Source organism: Aphelocoma coerulescens, chromosome 28 (assembly GCF_041296385.1).
Source record: "Aphelocoma coerulescens isolate FSJ_1873_10779 chromosome 28, UR_Acoe_1.0, whole genome shotgun sequence".
Classification (NCBI taxonomy): Eukaryota; Metazoa; Chordata; class Aves; order Passeriformes; family Corvidae; genus Aphelocoma; species Aphelocoma coerulescens.
The window spans coordinates 5,596,316-5,618,081 of record NC_091041.1 but is presented as its reverse complement, the minus strand read 5'-3'; the positions used below and the strand labels follow the sequence as shown (position 1 = coordinate 5,618,081).

At 49.9% G+C, this 21,766-nt stretch overlaps 2 protein-coding genes across 11 annotated transcripts; one reads left to right on the top strand and one right to left on the bottom strand.

Annotated features, from left to right (window-relative positions):
- Nucleotides 1–240: 240 nt before the first annotated feature.
- Nucleotides 241–7,058, bottom strand: ARMC6 (armadillo repeat containing 6). Of its 4 annotated transcripts, none has more exons than XM_068997223.1 (8): nt 6,951–7,058; nt 6,010–6,166; nt 5,490–5,572; nt 4,202–4,772; nt 3,594–3,739; nt 2,923–3,054; nt 2,335–2,472; nt 241–1,564 (listed from the first exon to the last, which is right to left on the bottom strand). In XM_068997223.1, exons 2-8 carry the CDS (start codon nt 6,128–6,130, stop codon nt 1,352–1,354), a joined length of 1,404 nt encoding a protein of 467 aa, XP_068853324.1. In that variant the 5' UTR covers nt 6,131–6,166; nt 6,951–7,058; the 3' UTR covers nt 241–1,351. The 4 variants fall into 4 exon arrangements, with proteins under 4 accessions (XP_068853324.1, XP_068853327.1, XP_068853322.1 ...); XM_068997226.1 differs by having other exon boundaries at nt 6,010–6,163; XM_068997221.1 differs by lacking the exon at nt 6,951–7,058 and adding an exon at nt 6,647–6,752.
- Nucleotides 7,059–7,370: 312 nt separating this feature from the next.
- Nucleotides 7,371–20,745, top strand: SUGP2 (SURP and G-patch domain containing 2). Of its 7 annotated transcripts, none has more exons than XR_011146750.1 (11): nt 7,371–7,676; nt 8,733–10,352; nt 11,704–11,821; nt 12,445–12,923; nt 13,124–13,235; nt 13,737–14,239; nt 14,677–14,741; nt 15,479–15,615; nt 16,530–16,650; nt 16,817–17,161; nt 17,554–20,745. XR_011146750.1 is itself a non-coding variant. In XM_068997032.1 (10 exons), the coding sequence occupies exons 1-9, from the start codon at nt 7,562–7,564 to the stop codon at nt 16,648–16,650; spliced, it is 3,270 nt and encodes a 1,089-aa protein (XP_068853133.1). In that variant the 5' UTR covers nt 7,371–7,561; the 3' UTR covers nt 19,119–20,745. The 7 variants fall into 7 exon arrangements, 4 of the variants coding, with proteins under 4 accessions (XP_068853133.1, XP_068853132.1, XP_068853131.1 ...); XR_011146749.1 differs by having other exon boundaries at nt 16,817–17,730; nt 19,119–20,745; XM_068997032.1 differs by lacking the exon at nt 16,817–17,161 and having other exon boundaries at nt 19,119–20,745.
- Nucleotides 20,746–21,766: the final 1,021 nt, after the last annotated feature.

Genomic DNA, 21,766 nt, shown 5'->3' with positions numbered 1-21,766 from the left:
TGCACCAAACACGCTGCCACCAGCAATCAGGTTCTCCCCAAAATGCAGGAGCTCTGCATCTCTTCATCAGCTCTTGTCCACTCTGCCATGAAGGAACGAGGCCCTTTCACCCAGCCAGGGGTCAGAGCAGTGCACAAACCCCTCCAGCTCTTCCCCCAGCAGGCAGAGAGGAGTCAGGCAGCCTCTCCTCCCCCACGGGGGTAGGAAGCTTTGAAGAACACACTGACCTTTGCAATCTGCTGGCACATAGCAGCAGGGCTGCAGGAGGTTTTACTCACAAACTCAGCACTGAGGCATTTCCAGCACCTTGCTTTTCCTGCCACAGAAAGGCTCCACAAAGAGCCGAGCACCCCTGGAACGTTTGTATGTTTTATAAGGTCACCATTTCTACAGAGAATATCACATTAAAAACATCCACTCACAAAAAACAGCGGCGGCAGCAGCGCAGGAGGAAGGCTCAGCACCAGAGCAGGGCTGGTAACACGGCCCAGCAAAAACCTTCAGCTGAGACTTCAGAGCCCTTCTGGGGCCTGCTTTGCCCACAAGTCCACAGTTTTGCCTCAGTCCATGAGGTTGTTGGCCTCTTCACTACAATTAAAGCATTCCTGGATCCAGGGAAGTGCTAAGAGGTGACAAAGCCTGGGCTTCCCAGCGCTTCCCGCTGCGTGGAACCACTGCCAGCTTGGCCCCACTTTAGAATTCCCACCCCCACTCCCAGTCCCTGCCCTGCTCCTCTCACTGAGGGAGAACATGAACTTTCCTCCTGGATGCCAATGGTTCCTTTGGGCCGTTATTATCCCAAATCCTTACTTTGCTTTTTTTTGTTTAAAACGTTACGCTGGCAGAAAAAATCCCAAACAAAGCAGCAACACAGAGTAGGGTCAGCAGTAAAAGAACAAGGGAACAGAACAGAGCACATTCACAAATGCTGGGATTCCTCCTCATCCAGCCCGTGACCAGCTCCATGGGCAGAGGGACAAATGGCAACCAGCAGCCACGGTGCCAAACTCCGGGCAGGAAAGAGCCACTCCTGCTGTCACCGCGGGGATCAGAGCAGCGGGAACAGCCCCGTCCTGCACACGAGGGGTGACAGCGGGGAGCAGATCATCTTCAGGCATTAGATGATCCAGGGAATGATCACTACACAGAGTTGATTTTGCAGCCTGTGAATGCAGAAAGCCGTTTCAGCCGTAGCTCCCAAGAAAAAGTTCCCTGCAGCCTCCCAAGCCAGGCATTTGCTTTGGATACTCCAGCTGGGCGTCGGCACCGAACGATCCATGCCCGTCGCTCTTCCCACAAGATTTCAGGAACAGAGACGCCTTGGAGCTTCCCTGCTCGGTGGAATGAGGATTCACTGAGCCAGGCTCCCCTTCTGGCCCGTCCACAGCTCCCGCAGCTCCACTTTGCAGCCCAGGTCCCTGAGGGCAGCCCTGGCCACGTCGTCGCAGTCCCTGTGCGCCGCGCGAGCCTCCGTGATCAGGTTCTCGGCTCCCATCTCCAGGATGGGCTGGGAAAAGTCCCGGCTCCGGGACACCAGGTTGCGGATCAGCATGCAGGCCTGTTTCTGGGGACACAGGGCAAGCACAGGGGTCAGTGGGGTTCACAGGGAAACACAGCCATGGGAGATTGTGGCACGCACAAAGCAGATCTGACTCCAGCTAAAGAGTATTTCTTGAGAAACCCAAATGTGAGATGCTGCAGAGAGCAACAAACTGTTCCCTGGAAGAATAAAATCCATGGATGTTATTCCCTGTCGAAGTTTGTGTTGAATCTCTGTACAAATATCCACCATCAGCCAGTATCAATTAATTTTTAAGTAACGCTAAGAGAGAATTCTCCAGTGCAGGAGCCTCACCTTCCCACCCCTCCTATGCTGTTCCAGGCACTTAACTCAAAACTACTCCTTCAGAAAATATTTTCTATGGTATTTTAGTACTCTGGAAAGCACAAAAGTGAACACAGAACCTGCTGAAACCTGCAGGAGAAACCAGGGGCAAACTTCTTGCCATGCAGGTGGTTTATTTGATCCTGGAGAAAGATGGCACAGGTTGGGTTGGAAGGAGCCCATCCCCATTCTGCTCTTCCCAGGAGGAAAAGGAATGCCTGGAAGAGGAGTGTGGCATTCCACAGTTCTAGGAACCTGCATTCAGATGGATTTGAAACCTAAATTAAGTTTGCTCTGAGCAAATGCAGGGGGGCTGCATTGAGTCACTGCCTTCCCAACACCCTCAAAACCCGCTGGAATTTGATGAGTAAAGGGAAAAATCCCACAGAAACAGGTAACAGAGCCAAGAGCAGTCCTGACTGACTCACCAAGTGCTGTGAGGGACGTACCTGGACAGCCACCTCTTGTGGGTGAGCCTTCATGGCCTGCAGGGCTGCCAAGGCCCCACCGCCCTCCATGATGACGCTGCAGTTCTCGGGCTTGCGCAGGGCCAACATGCACAGGGCTGCACAGCCCTGCTCACAGATCTGCAACACAGAGGGGAGCACGCTCACTGCCTGGAAACGTGGCTTTAAGGGAAATAGAAGTGAGGTTTGTTTCCTTTTATGGGAGTTTTTGATTTATTTCTATTGTTTTGAAGTTTCTCCCACTGCGGCATCCTGCTACTCCGGCAAGTAAACCAAAGGGAGGGTTGGAATGATGATCTTAGAGGTATTTCCAACCTTGATGATTCTGTGTTTTGCATGCCAGAGGTGTAGAACACCGTCTCCACTATCTGTGTGATTCAGGAATGAGAAAAAATAAAACAATACACGGTGTAAAAACCTTTAAATTCACACAAATATTTGCCAGGCATGCTCTCTACAACTGAGTATTCAAGGTTTATACCCTGCTCAGCTGCAAACACACATCCTGCAGCTCGAGCTGAGCTCCATCCCCATCCCAGAGGGAATTCCCAAGCCCCTGGAGGGTGGTACCTGAGGGTTGCCCAGGTGGTGGCTGATGGCCAGCACGATGAGGTCGGTGGCCCCGGCATCCACGATGGCGTCTTTGACGTCGTCGTTCCCGGCCACGGCACGGATGGCACTGAGCACCTGCTTCACCACGTCCTGCTCCGTGGAGAAAAAACAGGGCAAAAACCAGCAGAGAGAGTTTGAGACTTTGGAAAGCCAACCAGAACATCCCCCAGCAAGTCCATGCCAATGGTTGTGGTAATTATCAGTTACAAGGAGTAACTCTACCCTCAGTCACTTTCTTGCCAGATAAAGGACCTTGAAAATTTCTTGCCAAACCATCAGTGAAGCTCAAAGAATCAAACATCAACCTCTGGGACTCGAGCATCTAAATCCTCCTGGATCTCTTCTAGCTGGAATGGTGGAAAACCAAACATTCAGCTTTTCTGGGAGCAGGCAGAGTTCTGCTCTTGGAGGGTGGAAGACACAGGAGTAACCTAACTATGAGCTCACAGATCTTACCTGCAGAGCAGTTAATTCTGTATATATGGCTGTAAATGGGGATCAGAGCGGTTTCAACCCTAATTGCACCTAAAATACTGCACAGGCTAAGGCTCACTCACTAAAATGAACCTCATTCCTTAGAATGAGATGTTCCCTTCCAATCCATTCCCAAAGCACTTCCCATTGCTCACCGGGTGATCCATACAGTCAGCCAGGAGAGTCACCATAAAATTTAAGCCCCCAAGGTCCACAATTTCTTGGCAGAATTCATTCCTGACAGAGAGGCGAGAGAGGGTGGCACAGAGCTCACTGAGAACCCCGGAGTTATCCATGAACGCTGCGGAGGAGAGAGGAGGGATGGAGTAACTACAGGCAGGGAGGGTCCTGCAGAATTAATTTGTTTAATTTAAACAATATATTTAACGTTTTAAATTAAAACAAGAGATGGCACCTGTTTCTAGGCAGAGCCAGAACGTGTTTTCTTGGCAAGAAGCACCTCAGCAGAGGTAACTGCCCCTAAACCTGCAAAATACTTCCTAAATACAGCAACAAACAGCTCTGACATTTGACTGCTCCAGAGGCTATCAGCAGCACCACACTGGCACTTTTTGGCTCTCTCAGGGCACATTTCATCGACAGAATTAAACCCCATTTCAGTGACAAATTCCTGAATCACCTCTGAGGAGCTTCAAGTTAGACAAGGAAAAATGAAAGAAATCACAGCTGATTCCCAAGACAGTAAAGGAAGAAATCCTGGGTGATTCCCGATTAGGATCAACAGCCCCGGGGCTAATTTTACCTTTTGCAGCTTCAATGAGGACTCTCAACCCATCGTTTTCCAAAACAATCATCTTGGCGTGGTCGTGGGCGTGACCAAAGGGCACACGGATGTCATCGTCAAAGGTCATGATCCTGAGGGCCGAGGCTGCCGTCCTGACCACCTCAGCGCTGTTCCCGTGCTGGATAATGGCTCCGGTGAGGAGAGGGAGGATCCCACCCTTGACAAAGTCCTGCCTGTTCTGCTCGTGTTTGAGGCAGGCGTGCCGGACACAGCGGATCCCCGCCAGCGTCATCTCCGCGTCCTCCCGCTGCTCCCGCAGGGTCTGCAGCAGCAGCTCCTGCCCGGCGGCGTCCAGCAGGTCTGGCTGCCCATCCAGCAAGGCAGACAGGGTGGAGAAGGCTTGGAGCAGTAAATCCCTGTCTCCTGAAGCCAGCTGGCAGGCAGAGAACACCACGGGGTAGGCCCCATTCTGGCCGGCCAGGTAGCGGAACGCCAGCTGCTCCTTGCACTGCGCCGCGAAGGCCGAGAGCTGCTCGGGCAGCTCCGCCACGTCCGACTGGGCCACGGTGCTCCCCAGGGCATCCAGGGTCTGAGGGAGACACCAAGGGTTAGTTTTGCACCTGAAGTGTGCAGGAAGAAGAGCAACTTGTTTATTTTTAGTGATAGTTTTGAGTTTAAGATCAGTTTGATGTGATGGGAGCAATGGCTGCCTTAAAGAGCAGCGTTTGGGTTTTGCGCACAGAAGCCTTGGAAGGACAGGGACTTCCCTCTGCCACCACTGTCACATCTCCACTGGGCACCAGTCTGACCAGTAGCAGGTGAACTGGGTCCCACCAGAGCACATTCCAGCCCCGGAAGTGTCCAAGGCCAGGTTGGACAGGGCTTGGAGCAATGTCGGATAGGGGAACTGACTGCCCACTTTTTCACCAGCCCAGAGCCACATCCTGTCATTATTCCTTGGACACCTCCAAACCTCCCCAGGCAGCCCCTTCCAATGCCTGACCACTCTTTTCATGAGGAAATTCCTCCTGATGTCCCACCTGAGCCTCCCCTGGCACAACTTGAGGCCGTTCCCTGTTGTCCTGTCCCTGGAGCAGAGCCTGACCCCCACCTCACTTACACAGATCCTCCCCTGAAAAGTGCAAGAAGCTCTTGGAATTTTTATCTCGTTCCCAGTTTGAAGAATAGATGGGATTAACTGCCTGAAGAGCTCCCAGAGAAATGGGACAGAGGCAGAAGTTGGCCTAGTACTTATATTATTATATAACCCTGATCCTTAGGAGACATCATCAATTTGTGCTCCTACCAGCAGGATTTGATGCTTTTGCCTCTGCCCGTTCTCAGAGGCAGGAGGTCGCACAGCTTTCACAATATTGCTCAGGTCCACACCTAAAATGGGAAATAAAACCAAGATTAATATTGATTCCAAGATAATTAGAGTCAAATAAACAGTATTAGTTCCAGGGAAAACCTGCCAAGTTCATAGAGAACAAAGATGAACTTGTAAAGATGCTGAGAGGTTAAATTCTGACTGTAAGGTCAAATCCATCCTGGAACAAAGCTAGGTGTCAGTTGAGGGGAAAAAAAGAAAGAATTTCTTTTCACTGACTAAATTTTGCTCTCCGGTTTCCCTCTAAGCAGTTTTCCAGTCATAATTAATCCACAAAACCAGGTCAGCATTAATGGTGTCTCTGTTCCACTTCACAAAAGCTCCTTTCCAATGCTGGATGATCCATCTTTGCCTACAGCTTTCTCTTCAACCTTCGGATTTGTAAAACCTCAGCCTGTAACAACCCGAGCTGCAAAAGCAGCTGCATGTACAATACCTTGGGACTCAAACTGCTGCACAGCTTCTCTCACAGCCTCCTCTGGATCCATCTCAAACTCGGTGATGTTCTCCTGCACTGCATCGTCAAACGTTTCTTGGGCGATCTGTTTGGACCCCATTTTCCTGGGATGGGATGAAAGCACCTCCGTGTCCTGCTGTCGAGAGAGACCACAGCTAATTTTACTGCAAAACCTTCTAAAGCCAACCAGAAACAAGGCAAGAGGGTTGTTCTTCCTCAAAACAAAAGCTCAGAACTCTAAGCGAAAAATATACAAGCGCATGGCCGGATTTTTATTTAAGGGGAAAAATACGGCAATTAAGAGAGATAAGGACATATTTCAGCAGCATTCCAGGATTTTGATGGGGTTTCAGGATTTGTTACCGTGACACGGCTCTCGCTGCGGCACAGAGGGCACCGTGCCCGGTCACGGTCCCGGCCCTTCAGCCCGCCCCTACCCCGCTCCTCCCGGGCCCCGGCGCATCCCACACCCCCTCAGCAGGCCCCGCAAGCCTGCGGGATCCCACCCCGCTGCTCCCAGCGACGCGGAGAAGGCCCTGAAGGAAGGCGGCAGTGCTGAGGGAGCTCCGGGGGCAGCGGGGGCCATAGAAGGGCCGCGCTTCCCCTCACAACCCACCTGGACTCCCGCCGGCCGCCCCCGCCGGACAAAAGGCGAGGGCGGGACGGCCCCACTCGGCCGCCGTACGCGGGCCCTGCCCGCTCCGCGCATGCGCCGCTGCCTAATCTCACGCCGTTCGCCCTCACGGCGAGCGAAAAAGAGCGCGGGGCGCCGCAGCGCGCATGCGCAGCACCCCGCGCGCGCGGCCGCTCCCACGCACGCGCAGCGCGCGGAGCGCGTCGAGGCGCGCCCGCGCTGCCCCAGCGCCCCGCCCCCGGAGCGGGAGGCCGCGGGCCGCTCCACTCGCTCCCGCTCCGCTTACCGGCACCGTTAGCACCGCCCCGCGCCGCAGCGCCAGCACCGCCCGCCCGCAGCGGATGAGGCGGCTCCGCGCGGCGCAGGCGCGGCGGGAGAAGGCGGGATCCGCCCGTCCGGGGGCGCGGCCAACCGCGGTTTGAGGGCGTGGTGGGACGGCCGAGGGGGCGCGGCCGGTGTGAGGGCGGGGGCGCGGTTAGACCGGCTCGGGGGCGCGGCCTAGAAGGGGGCGTGCCCAGCAGCGGTCTCCGGGAGTCCCGGGGCCGGCGGGAGGGGCGTGGCTACCGGCGGAGGGAGCGGGGCCGGCGGCGCCCCGCGCGGGCCGCTCGGAGGTCCCGGTGTGGCGGGAGGCGGCGGCGGGGCCGGGGCGGGCGGGGCCGCCTCGGTGAGGGCGGGGCGGGCTCGGGCTCCGGCTCCGGCTCCGGCTCCGGCTCCGGCTCCGGCTCCGGCTCCTCCTCCCGGCGCTGCGCGGGGGGCGGCGGGGAACCGTGAGGCTCCCCTCAGGCTGCGCCTCCCCTCAGGCCGCGGCGGGAGCTCGGCGCCCCGCGGGACCCCGGGCCCGCGCCAGGCCGTGCCCCGGGCGGCGGCCGCGTTGTGCGGGGCGGCTCCAGGGGGAAAATGGCCTCTCGGAGGATCACCCGGGAGACGTTCGAGGCCGTGGTGCAGGACAAAGTTAAACGGTACCGCATGGAGCGGAGCGATGCCGCGGGGGACACCATCCATCATTTCAAAGGTAGGGAAAAGCGGGATGACGGACGCGCCGGGGGATGTGCCGGCTGTTCCGGGAGCAGCCTTCCATCGCCTGCCATTTATTTGCCTTGTGCTGGTGTTTTTCCACATCCATTTTTATGGAAGAGGCGAACAGCTGGGCAGGACTGACACCGTGCAAATTCTAAGGGGGGGGGGGGGGGAAATGGAAATTCAGACAAAGGAATTCTGTTCAGGCAGCATCAGAGAGTGGGTCCAATTTCAGCGAGGTCTCCAGGGATGTTGCTGCAGGATGGAATTCTGTTGATGGCTGGTAAGTTAAATAAACGTAGGAGTGCACTGGAAGCCTTCGGGTCTTTGTGTTTGGTGTTATTTTAGGAGAAATAGCTCAAAGCAGGACATTGACCTCATGAACATAACACAAAACGTGATCCCCAAATTTATTTTACCTCCTAAATTTGAGATATAAAATGTCCAGCAAAACACTTGGATCACATTCACAGGGATGGGCATTCATAGGAGAGCTTTAAAATGAAATTTGTTATTTTTAGACTTGTATGAGCCCTGGAGAAATAATTTATATTAAATACTTCAATTTTTTTTCAAGTATTCTTTACTTTCGGAATCGAACTTCTGGGATTGAGGAACGGGGATCTTGGATAATGAGAAATCCTAGAAATTCCTGCAATAATTAGATAATTGTGGTTGAGTTTGTAGGAAATAGGAGCTTCTGTCCAACTGTGAGATTCCTCCTGGGAAATCTGGTTTGGGTGACAAGGTGGGGATTGGTCAAAGCTTGGAGTTGATGGTCTTGGAGGTCTTTGACAGTTTTAATTCTGGGAAACTGAAAGTTCGAGGTTTTGATGGGTTTTATGTCTCAGGAACCCCAGTAGGAGATGAAAATCTGACAAAGTGATGAGCAAAGAAAAACTGGGCTTTAGAGGAAAACTTGCGCTCCTCAGTCTCTGTAGGGACTGGAATATGGGAATATCCTGAAGTCAGATACGTGGGTTTCCTTCAGAAATTTCGGTATTTTGACTCTTTTCAACCCCTAAATGTCTTCCTGGTTTTATTTTCCCAGCTCACTCCAGGCCACTGCCCCGGCCCCGCTACAACCAGAGCTTCCACGACGACGGGAGGTTCCCTCACGACAACTCCCAGCACGAGGACTGGAGCGAGGATCCCAGGGAAGATTATCCCAGGGAAGACTACCCTGGCCCTTCCTACAGACCCTCCAGCCCTCTGCTCCGCAAGGACAATTATTTCCACGAACAATTCGGCCGCCCCACGCCCCGGGAGCGGGAATTCGGCCGGGATTACGGGCGTCCCGCTTCCCAAAACCGGGAATACGGGCGTGCAGCTGCCCAAAGCAGGGAATATGGGCACCCTGCTCCCCACAACCGCGAGTATGGACACCAAAACCGGGAATATGGGCGGGAGAGGGACTATGGGGGCCTGGCACCTCACGAGCAGGACTACGGCCCCTCAGATTCCTGGGAAGCCAGCGGGCCACACGAACCTGATTTTAGCTCCTCGGATATTTTAGGGGATTTCAGGTCGCCAGGGCTCATGGAAGAGGAATATGGCAGCGTGGAGAACCAGGAATACGAGGTGGAGTTCGGGGCGCCGGACAGCGAATTCCGGCCCCCGCTGCGGAGGGGAGGCGTGGGCAGGGGGAGGATCCTGAGGGGCAAGCGCCTCACCAGGGGGGTAGTGAAAGCAAAAGTGTTCAAAGGAGACATCAAAGCTCCCCTCAAGAAGTGGAACATGAAAAAGCCACAGCCAGGCCTCGATCCCAAACCGCTGGATCAGCCTCTGGAAGCTGCTGAACACCCTAGCCAGAGGCCGGTGCCCCTCCAGCAGCGCCCCAACCCCAAGCTGCCCCCACGCCCTCTGGCAGCCCAGAGACCCATCCTGAGGCTGCCAAAGCCTGCCCACGTGTTCAGGAACCTCAATTTTGACCTGGTGGATAAATCTGACATTTTTTCCACCTTCGGCATCGAAATCATCAAGTGGGCCGGGTTCCACGCCATCAAAAACGACGCCGAGTTCTCGCGGCTCTTCGGGGCCCTCTTCGAGCTGGAGACTGAGACCTGTGCCAAAATGTTGGCCTCCTTCAAGTGCTCCCTGAGGCCAGAGCACAGAGATTATTGTTTCTTCACCATCAAGAGTTTACAGCACGCCGCCCTGAAAACCCCCAAGGTGGACAACGAGTTTTTGAACATGCTGCTGGACAAGGGGGCGGTGAAAACCAAGAATTGTTTCTTTGAGATCATTAAACCTTTTGATAAATACATCATGAGGCTCCAGGACCGCCTCCTCAAGGGGGTCACCCCGCTGCTGATGGCCTGCAATGCCTATGAGCTGAGCATTAAAACCAATGGGTTTGGCAATCCCAGAGAAATGGCCAATGCTTTCGAGACCACTGTGTCCCTCTGTCGTAAATCCCTGGCCCTGCTGGGGCAGACCTTTGCTCTGGCCTCTGTTTTCAGGCAGGAGAAAATCCTGGAGGCTGTGGGGCTCCAGGAGATGGCTCCAGCACCGACATTATTCCCAAATTTTGATGATTCGACGCTGTTTGGGAGGGAGTACATTGAGAACTTGAAGGCTTGGTTGGAGAAGAGTGGATACCCGATCCAGATGAAAAAACCAGAGCCAGAATCCACGGAGCAGCTCAAAGCACCCTCCCCTGACACCAAAGGTAAAAAAGGAGGGCGCTGCTGGGAGATGCTTTGCAGGATGTGTTTGATTTTATGGTTTCATCAGGTCAGGAATTCCTGACTCTGGGAATTCCAGGTAAATCCCAAATCAGGGCTGGGGCAGGGAGTGAATGCTCTCTGTTGGCATTTTTGTGGTGAAATCATGTCCTTCCTCCCCTTTCTGGCACCTGTTTAGACCTTAAATCCAGGATTTTCATCCTGGTTTCACCACCTCAAGGTAGGGAGGCCAGGACCAACCTGGAACTGCCTTTATTACAGAGTGAATATTTGCATATATGCAAATCTGGAGATGTCACCATCACCACTTTAATCAGATCCAGGTGCATTCCTTTGGAGATGTTCAGACCCCATCCCTGGGTTAGGCCAGTGATTCTTCCTGCCTAAAACATTCCTGCTCATCCTGGTTTTTCCTAACTGAGCTTCAGATCCTTTCTCAGGGAGGCCTTGCAGTGCTGACACCGAATGGTTGAAAATTTGTCACTCAGCCCTTTGGAGCAGCCTTCAAATAAACGGATTTTCCACAAAATCCTTTTGCTCCATGAAGAAACTGCCTTTTTAAGGATGATTTCACTTACCTAGGAGAGCCAAGAATGATTTTTTTAAACCGTGGTGTTTCTAATAATAATGAACAGGTGCAGAATCTCAGTTAAAGTTTAGAGTTTTCCTTAATTTATTTTAGTTTGGGAAGGATGCACTGGAAAGGTGTGGGTGCCTTGGGAAGAGCATTTCCAGCAGGTCAGGGAGGGGATCCTGCCCCTCTGCTCCCTCTGGAGTGCCCAGTTCTGGGCTCCACAGTTCCAGGAAGACCAGGAGAGGCTCCAGAAATTATTTGGGGTCTGGAGCTTGAGGAGGGACTCTGGGGCTGGGCCTGGAGAAGGGTAGGCTGAGAGGGGATCCCAAAATCCATACAAATATCCCCAAAGAGTGTCCAGAGGATGGTGCCAGGCTCGTCCCAGTGACAGGACAAGGAGTAATGGCCACAAACTAAAGCACAACGAGTTCCACCTCCCCGTGAGGAAAAATTTCTTTCCATGGAAGTGGCAGAGCTCTGGAGCAGCTGCCCAGGGAGGGAACCTGGAGCCTCCTTTGGGGACATCCCAACCCCACCAGACATTCCTGTGTCACCCACTCCTGGGCAGGGGTTGGATTTGGGATCTCCAGATGTCCCTTCCCACCCCAGCCCTCCTGGGATTCTGCTGCCTGTTAATACCTTGAAAAATTGCAAACATCAACCTGTGAAAAAATAAAAATTACAGCATCTTGTATCTTGTCACTCTGCTGATGAGAATAAAACAACGAGTGGGTTTGACTGGTTTTTATTTCTCCCTGCAGCCCCACAACGAGCTGACAGGAAAGTTGTGGACACAATCGAGCAGCTGGTGACCAGCATCGTGTCAGGAACTTTGTCTGCCAAAGACAGGAATGCTCAGAAGAACTGTCCCGAGTATTGGTGGGTGTGTGGGAACTGGGGCTGGGGTATTTGGAGTAGATGTAATTAAGTTCAGCCTTTCACTCAATGGAAAAGATCAAAGCCTATTGTATATTTAATCAGCTTTTTTTTTTTTTTTGGAGAATGTTTTCCTGGAGCTAATTATCCTGCTGTCCCTGGAAATGATCCTGGTGTTTGTGTTGTGGGGAGGAGATCCCGTTCCTTTTGATGTGCCAATAATGGCTCTTTGTCGATCCAAATCCGAGGTGTTAAAAGCAATTTGCATTTAGGAGCAAATTCAGGTGATGGAGACATCCAGCAAGGTAACAGGATTTAGAGTTCCACGAAAAACGTTGGAAAAGGGAAGCTGAGACATCTCCAATGTATGACAGCACCTCTCCATGTGTGAGCTGATTAATTACCCAAATGATTTATGTCACACCCCTCCATTATTTATTTGCTTGGCACACTTTCCTTGCTGCTCTAGACTTGTTATTCCCAGAGAAACCTGCTCAGCCTCACGCTAAACACCTGGAAAAAAAAAAAAAAAAAAAAAAAAAGAAAAAGCTGGATCGCTGAGATTTCCTGGCTTGAAAAATTAAGAATTTTCAGCTGAGTTCTCCTTTCATTTCTGTGTTCCTCAGGTTCCTGTCTGATGAGGACAGTCTGGAGTACAAATATTACAGGCTGAGGCTGTCAGAGGTGCAGAGAAGGACCGTGGGTGGGGAGGGAGCTGCCCCGGAGTCCCTCCGGGCCATGCTCTACGCCAGGAAAGTCGCCAGCATTAAAAGGAGGCTTTTCAAGAGGAAAAAACTTGGAATTCTCCCACCCCGTGGCACCAGGGCGAGGAAGGTGAGGAGAGCAACCACAGGCACCCAGACTGTGCTGTCAGCTGGGACAGTGCTGAAGCACCAAGACAAACATCTTCCAGGTTCAATCCAGGCAAAGATTTCCGTGCCAGATTCCAGCCTGTCCCAGCAGAGCCCTGCCCTCGACGCCACCTCAGCCTCCCAAGGTGCCACCAGCTCCGAGGTTTCTGTGCCAGCAGAGGGAAAAGCAGATCCTGAGGATTTATCACCATCACCAGAGCTTTTCCCACCGTTGGCCTCTCAGTTTCCTGATGGTGAGTGAGGATTCGGGGTTAGATGTGAAATTTTATAGAAAAAAATTTCTCCTGCAAACCAGTTATCCATGAAAAGAATTTCTGCTGGAAATCCTAACCATCATTTCTTTTATTATTTATTTGTGAAGTGGCTAGTTCTCAGCTTGCACTGACCTTTCCAGGCTCTGGGTGAAGCTAACAGAACATTTTGTCCCTTGCAGTGGATGCCAAAACCATGGAAACTGCAGAGAAACTCGCCAAGTTTGTGGCTCAGGTAGGACCAGAAATCGAGCAGTTCAGCATAGACAACAGTGCAGATAACCCCGACCTCTGGTGAGTACCTGCACCTTCCTCTGGAAACCCATCACAACCACCAAAATGCTTCCTTTTCCTTTCATTTTTTGCTGAGATCTCTGTTTTTAGTGTGTTCAAGAACAGAGGATTTGGGGCAATTCTCCCTGGTGCCTTCAGCACTTCCATTAATGGTGAATATCTGAAATGTCTAAGAAAAAAAACCCACTTCTCTCAAATGCATAGATTTATTTCTTTTTGATCCTAATAATCAACCTGAATCCTGAAACAAAAGTGAATTTTCAAGATGATTCCACTGAATTAATTCTTCCCAGCAGGGTTTGGGAAGTGCTGCTGAACATCAGCTTAGGGGGAAAATTGCTGTTTGTAGGAAGGGAATCCTCCAGTTCTCCCCAAACACACCTGGAGTGACCACTCAAAATTCAACCAGAGATTTATTTCTGATATCTTGCATCGTTCCAGCTGAAGAAAATCTCTCCTTGACCTTATTTTCCCTGGATTTTTGGTTTTTCTTTGGCTCAGGTTTCTCCAGGATCAAAACAGCTCCGCTTTCAAGTTCTACAGAATGAAAGTTTATGAGTTGTGCCCCTCCATCAACTTCAGTGCTGAGGCAGCTGAGGCTGGAGAAAGTGCTAAAGCTGCAGAGAGAACCCTGGAGATGTCAGAAGAGGAAGAGGACGAGGAGGAAGAAGAAGAAGAGGAAGAAGACAACGAGGAGGAAGCTGAGTTTGAGGAGGAAACCTCCCAACCTCTGGAAGAAACGGAGGGGGAAGAGGAGGACGTGCCAGCAGGTAGAAGTGTGGCAAACCTAGAGGAAGAGCTGGTTTCCAGAGCAGGAGAGGAAATTTCAGGAGGTGAAATGCAGCTTTCCAGCCCCTCTGATGGTGCTGTACCAAATCTGTCGACACAGGCACCGCCCCCGGCCCCCGGCGCCCGATTCCCCCGCAAACGAATCAGCAGCAAGTCCCTGAAAGTTGGGATGATCCCTGCTTCCAAAAGGATCTGCCTCATAGAAGAACCCAAAGGTCAGTGGGCATGGAAATGTTTCAGTTTTATATCCAAGCAAAAAGAGAATTGGGACAAAAATCCGGATTTTTTTTTTTTTTTTGTTTAGGTGCTTTGTTGCTGGTTGTTGATTTAAAAAATTGCATTTAGTACAAAACTGAACACAAAATTCACTTCACGTTGTTCAAGTGGCAAAGGAGAAGGTGAATAAATAATTTGTGTTATGGGCCAACAGCAAAGTTTGTATCAAACATCTTCCAATATTCTCTGAGTATATATTTGATATTTCTAAGTTCTGATCTCATTGCTCTGATTTTTCTTATTGATTCTGTTTTAGGTCCAGGCATTGAATTAGGCTTGAAATGCACTTTTTGGAGGTTTTTTGGCTGTGTTTTGGAGTTCTTTACTAAAATAATTTTGCTTTCCAGCTGAATTTTGTCTTTGATTTGCCTTGCAGTGCATGAACCTGTCAGGATTGCTTATGACAGACCCCGGGGCTGCCCTGTCACAAAGAAAAAAAAGGTAAAAAATTTGTGTTCCTGCCACAAAATCAAACTCAAAATGAGAAACTTTGTCCTGGAAAAAATCTGGACTAAAGCTGTGGCTCCTCTAAACTTTAATATTTTAGATTTTAACCACCTTTTTTTTGATTATTGCAAAGCTGGGTGTTCATTTTCTATTTAAAAAAATAAAGATTTGGGTGCTTTGCTGCTTGGAAAACAATATTGTGATTTTGCAAAATTGGTGAGGTTTTATTTAACTGGTGCTGTATTTGTAACAGGGATTGAGTCAGCAAATCACTCAATATTTATTATTTTAAAAAAACAACTATATAAAGTACAAAGGGGTGTTATTTGCCATTTTAACAATGTAATTAAACAGTTGGAGGAGCTGAAATTGATCTTTTTTTTTAAAGGAATTTCTTTTTTTTAAAGTAATTTTTTTTCAGGATTTTTTTAAAAGGAATTATTTTCAAATGAATATTTTGTTAAAGGAATTTCTTTTTTTTTTAAGGAACTTTTTTTTAAAGGATTTTTTTAAAAGGAATATTTTTTTCAAGAAAAAAATTTTAAGGGAATTACCCTCTGAGTGACTTTTTTCTGAAGAACAAAATAATCCTCTAGATCCAGAAATCCAAACAAAACTCAATTTAAGGCTGGCTGGGGGTGGATTTGAGCCATTTTTAATAAATCACCTCCCTGCCTAACAACCCTCCTTTGTTTTTCTCCTGCTTTCCCCCCCCTCCTTTTTTTCCATAGAAACCAAAAGATTTGGAATTTTCCCACAAGAGACTGACCCCCAGGAACGTGGGGTTCCAGATGCTGCAGAAGATGGGCTGGCAGGAGGGGCACGGCCTGGGCACACGGGGCAGAGGCATCAGAGAACCTGTCCAAGTGTATGTAAGGGCAGCTGGAAAAATTTGGGATGCTCCAACTCCACCCTGGCAGGGTTTTTATCCCACAGGATTATCCTCAGGGTCTCCCTGTTGCTCCATCAAACACATCAATTACAAGGAAAATGCAGGAATGTTGCAAGTTTAGGCAGTAATTTGATTTTTTTTCTCTAATTTTGTGGTTTATTGCACATGGGAAGAGGTGAGTGCTGCTGCCACGAGGTAAGTTTTGTCTTTAAAATGCACTTTTTTTAAAGAAAAAAAGGTTTATTTTGTCATTTAAAGCTGCTGGATCCAGAGTCCAGCATGGAGAATGGATAATAATTCCTCATGGATAATACTTCCTTATGGATTCCTTCATCCCTCTGCCTGAAAAAGGAGCAGAAATCTTATTTATTTCATAATTTCCCCCTGAGCCCACACAACTTTTCCAGTCCACACTCCTAGAATTTTCCTTCTCCAGGGATTTCTGTGCTCTCTTCACGCCCTCGGGGCAGTTCCTGCTCATTTTAATTGGTTTATTAAATGATTCAATTCACTAATTGGTTATTCTCTTCACTCCGTAAAATTCCCTTTTATCCAGAGCTCTTTGGTGTTTCCTGCTCACTCCTCAAAGCCTCTTAATTTCTGAAATAACAAAATCAAGGGTTTTTTTGGGGCATCTTTTCAGCAGAGGACCAAGCCTAAAGTTAAAACTGATACCAGAATTTCCTCTGCCACCTGATTTGATCCACAAAATCCCTTTTTCCTGCTGGGAATTTGCACTTGGAATGGGAGGTGGGGGATTATTTTAAATAATTCGCTGTGCCAGGCACCAAATTTGTGCAGAATTGGTGCCACCTGAGCTGTGCCTGTGTTGGAAAAGCTGGGTTTTTTGGCATCTCGGGGTGTTCTAACTCTCAAATTTTGCTCCCTAGGGGTGCAACCTCTGCAGGGGAGGGCTTGGGTGTTGCAGGGGAAGAGAATAAAGAAGATGCATTTGATGTTTTCCGTCAGAGAATGATACAAATGTACAGGCAGAAAAGAGCAAGTAAATAGGTAGGTGCCACAGCCTTTAGGGTCTACAATTAAAGCCCACCTTTAAAATCTTCCTTCTCCAAGCAATTTATTTGCTGTTGCCACCAAGTTTTTTTCTGGTTTCTGAGAATCCAGAGGTGCCCTGAAGTGCCTGGAGGTGCTGAGTGACCCCGAATCTTCTTTCTAGGTTTGGCAAACAGAGGCTGGGACATGCAGAGCTGCTGTGGGGGAAGCTGCAGCAGCGGGAAGAGCGCTCGGCTCTCTTGTAGAGGACTCCAGTTTTGAGTTTTGTTTGTTTGCCAAGCTTCCTGCTGGCCCTGGTGGTGCAGGGGCTCATCTTCTGAGGAAGAAACAGCTGCTTTTGGTGTCAGAAGTGCCTGTTCCCCTCTGTCTCTTTGGCCAAATCTCTCTTGGGATGGGATTGCTCACCAAAAAATGGAATGAGTGACCTGGAAGCCGCGCTTAGGCTGGTTCTGGTCCTTTCTCCAACCAAGAGTCTTCTCCAGTTCCCATCTTTTGCAAGGCAGTTCAGGTTTTAAGATCCATTTTGTTGTTGGGGTAAATCTTCCAATCTCCTCCTGCATTTTTCCTTCCCTCCATCCACCAATTCTCAGCCTCCACCACTGTGTTTATTTTGGAGTCTTGTAGGATGAACAGCTGAGCTCATCCCAGGCTGCCAACACCAAACTCTTCCCTGACAACCTCAGCTCCGAAGGTTTTTGGTTGCAAAGGACAAATAATTCATTTTCAAGGGTGCTTTTTGTTTCGTTTCTTGCTCTTCTCCAAGAAATTCTTGAGGGATTCCTTTCCTTCCCCCTGGGCAGATGCAATTCCTGTTCCTGCAGATGAAGAGAACGCTCGGCATTCCGCTGGAAGTGGATCAGCAGTTCAGAGAATAATTCCTATCAAATATTTGCTTTGCAGAAGTTCTCTGAGTGAACAACCCCAAGGCATAAGACAAAAAACTTGTGCTTTTAAGGGAATATGGCAGAATTTCCTGGAAGAAAAGCCCGGATTAATGAACAAAAAGTGTTTCCTTCTTGGGGAAGCAGCGCTGAAGACGTGGAAGATTTCAAAGTGGTACCAAAATTAACACCCAAGGTCTGATCATTCATCTTTCCTGACTTGCTGAGGGGGACAGAATTTAAATACTGCACTTTTTAGTGCTTCCTCCACCATTTCCAGTCCAAACCCAGCCCCAAGTCTTCACTTGGATGTTCCAAACCTGCTTCACTGGAGATCTTTTTAAAGTTTTTGCTGACCAGCAGCCAAAAATCTGCATGAAAATTGTTCTTGAGTTACCAACTTGCCCCTGCCTGCTGCTCAAAGAGCAAAATTAAACTCTTCTCTCCATTTAAAACTGTTTTCAATCCATAGCAACACATTCTCCTTGCTTGTAGCAGCCACTTTTAGTTCATGAATGCAAAGTCATTTGGTGGTTTTTTTTTTTTTCCTTTGCTGCCTTTGAAAACAAAATTGTGGTGTTGGGTAATTTCCTCCTCACTCAGTTTGAGCTGCCTTGAGACACAAAAATCGCTCAGAAACCCCAAAAATGACAAGTCCAGGAAAATATTCTGGTTTTCCATGGATATCAGATGTGTCTTTTCCTTCACAGTGCAAGGAGCTGAAGCACCAAGGCCATAAATACAAATTTTGGTGGCAGATTAAGGACATTTGAGACATTTCTCAGATTTCTTGGAAGTGTTGCAATCCTTAAAGGTTTTGGGCCACAAGAAGAGCATCAATCCCAGTGCTTGGCAGGGGTGCTGAGCTGTTTAAGTCCATTTTTGGGGTGTTTTTCACTGCCCCCCTTTCTTTCCTGGGTTTAATCAGGAAAACCTGAGCCTTTCCATGAGGTCTCCCAGTCCCAGCCTGGACTGGGATAACTGGAGCCAGTGCTGGTCTCTGATTTAACCCCCAGCTGGGTTTGGCTTTTCTTTGAAGCTTCCCAGTGTTGCTGTTCACAATTTTTATTTCCTTGCACAATTCCCCCTTCTTCTTTCCCCTCAAATTTTGGAAGGATTCTGTGTGACAAAAGTGGAATTTCAGGATTTAAATCCCCTCTTAGACCAGACCAGCTCTGGTTTAACCCTGACTTCACCAGGCACCTTTTGGGGTGCATTTGCTGCTCCCCAGGCTCGGAGGAAAGCGCTGCTGATCCAGGAAAATGGTTCAATTCAGAGTTTTAGGTTAATTTTGAGTTTTAATGCTGCCTTGAGAGTCAGAAGTGACCACTGGGCACAGCATGTCCTGGCTGGCCGGAGCCTGGCCTGCCTTTCCTTGTGCCAAACCTCACTCACAGCAGTGCTGGTGCTGAAATTCCTTCCCCCAAATGGGATTCTGGACCTGCCTTTTGCAGGCAGCTCTGCCAAATTTGCCAATATTTGTAAATATGAAACATTTGTTGGCCACTTTGCCCTGCTGGAGGTTTAAAAGCTTCTTCTTCTTCTTTTTTTTTTTTTTTTTCTTTTTTTTTTCTGTTATTTTAGTTCCAGGCTCTCTTCCATGAAGACTGCAAGCTTCAGTGACCATTTTAACTCACTCCAGTGGTGTGTCTGCTGTCTTTTGGTTGGGTTTTGCCATTAATCCCGTAGAGAATTTGCTCCTTTCTGTCCCGTGCAGATGCAGCAGTGCTGAGCTAGTGGCAATGGCTTTATGTTCCGAGAAAAAAACCGAACATTTCCCCCTCCCTCCCCACACCCCTTTTAGTGTAAGTAAACCTTTGGTAGCGTTGTTAAATCTCTGGATAGCTGCAATAAATGTAGAGCTGGACGATTCCTGGTTTCAGTGATGGTTTTTTTTTTGCTTGTGAGTTTGGCCATTTGTAAGAGATGTGCATCCCTCTTTTTTTTGTGTTGCCTCGGCACGAAGCGGTGGCGCGGGGATCCTGCAGCGTCCTGGCGGTGTGGAGCAGCATTTCGGGGTGTCTGAGGGGAGGCAGCTCCCTCTGGTCCGTGCTGCTGAAGGTCTCTCTGTTGAGAGCCCACGGAACCACTGCTGATTGTCCTTTCCCACGTGTTTTTTGGTGCATCCAATCCGCCCCCACAGCCTCACTGTGCCCCAGAGGTTCCCCCTTTTATCCCCCCCCGTCCCAGGAACGAGCTTTGTCTCTGATTTCCTTGCTTAAAACAGCAAAACTTTTCTCTTTTCCATCCCTGGGTGGTTTCTTGTTGCCTTTAAATCCAATTTTTTTTTTTTTTTCCCTAAGGCAGGAGGTGAAGAGGGGTGGAAGTTTTAGGGAGCTGAAATTTAACCCTTGTTCAGCCTTTTCCCTCCCAATCCAGGGATAAAGGGACAATCCCTGGCTTTGCTTTGGCACTGCCAGCCAGGAAAAGCTTCACAGAGCCATGGCCACACTTTTCTCCTCCTTTTCCTTGAAAAAATTGATGCTATGGAAGGCCCTAGAAGAAAGGGACATTTGCTCTCTCTCTCATTGTTGGAGAGAAATGAGGAGATCCCCATTTTGGGGGAGGTGCCCTAAAAACTACAGTCAGTAATTCAGCATTTGCAGTAATTGTGTTGGACTCATGGAGATGTTCTCATTTTTATTTTTTTTTTAGCCTTCAAAGCTTTTCTTTGGTGTGAAATAAATTTTTCCTATTTATTTTGGGGTTTTTTGGTTGTTTAATTTTTTTTTTTAGAAGACACTACAGCATCCTTAGTGGGAAGATTTAGTCAGTGCTATGTTATTTCTCAAAATCAGTGTACAGGATTTTTTGTCTGTTGATATCCCACTCTGCTTTCAAGTTCAATGGTGCCCAAAGAAAGTCTGCACTCAGAAATTCAAACATTTCTCCTTTGGGATTGTTTTCTGCCCTACAGCAGGTACATTTTCTAACTAAAAAAATTACTGCCTAAAAGTCCTGTATCCCCTTTTTAATCCTGCATATCTCATATCTGAGTGGCCAATCACAACCAGACTGTAGATTTGAGCAATAATAAAACACCTGAAAATGAGAATGTGCTCAAAAGAACAATAGGGTCCTTCTGAAATAAATAAGTTTGGGTTTCTTTTTCTTTTGTGAACCTTGTTAAGTAGGAGACTTGCTGGATTGCAGCAAGGCTGAAAACTGTTTGCATTCTCTGTGGGCAATAAAGTTACTGCTGTTTAAGAAATTTTGGTGTTTTCTTCAGCTTCGTGGAGTCAGGGAATGGGGTGGGGTGGAAGGGACCTTAAAACCCATCTGGGGACGCTTTCCACCATCCCAGGTGACTCCAGCCTGGCCTGGGACACTTCCAGGGATCCAGGGACAGCCGCAGCTTCCCTGCGAAATCCAGCCCAGCCCCTCACTGCCCTCACAGGGAGAAATTCCTTCCTAAATCCCATTAAACCCATTCCCTGTGTCCTGTCACTCCAGGCTCTCGGAAATCGTCCCTTTCCCTCTGTGCCCAGGGTTCCTGGCCCTGTTTGGGGTCTGTGTCCCCGCCCCGGGGTCCCTGGCCCCGTTTGGGGTCTGTGTCCTTGCCCTGGGGTCCCTGGCCCCATTTGGGGTCTGTGTCCCTGCTTGGAGGTCCCTGTTTGTCCTCTGGGCTCTGTGTCCTCCTCTGGATTCCATATCCCGTGTCCTGCTCCCGGTGCCCTCCCTGTGCTCCAGGCCCTCAGAAATTGTCCCTTTCCCTCTGCACCCCGGGGTCCCTGGCCCCGTTTGGGGTCCGTGCCCTCCTCTGGGGTCCCTGGCCCCGTTTGGGGTCTGTGTCCTTGCCCCGGGGTCCCTGGCCCCGTTTGGGGTCTGTGTCCCAGCCCCAGGGTCCCTGGCTCCGTTTGGGGTCTGTGTCCTTGCCCCAGGGTCCCTGCCCAGGGGTCCCTGGCCCCATTTGGGGTCTGTGTCCCTGCCCGGGGGTCCCTGGCCCCGTTTGGGGTCTGTGTCCCTGCCCAGGGGTCCCTGGCCCCGTTTGGGGTCTGTGTCCCTGCCCGGGGGTCTCTGGCCCCGTTTGGGGTCTGTGTCCCTGCCCGGGGGTCCCTGGCCCCGTTTGGGGTCTGTGTCCCTGCCCGGGGGTCTCTGGCCCCGTTTGGGGTCTGTGTCCCTGCCCAGGGGTTCCTGGCCCCGTTTGGGGTGTGTGTCCCTGCCCCGGGGTCCCTGGCCCCGTTTGGGGTCTGTGTCCCTGCTCCGGGGTCCCTGGCCCCGTTTGGGGTCCG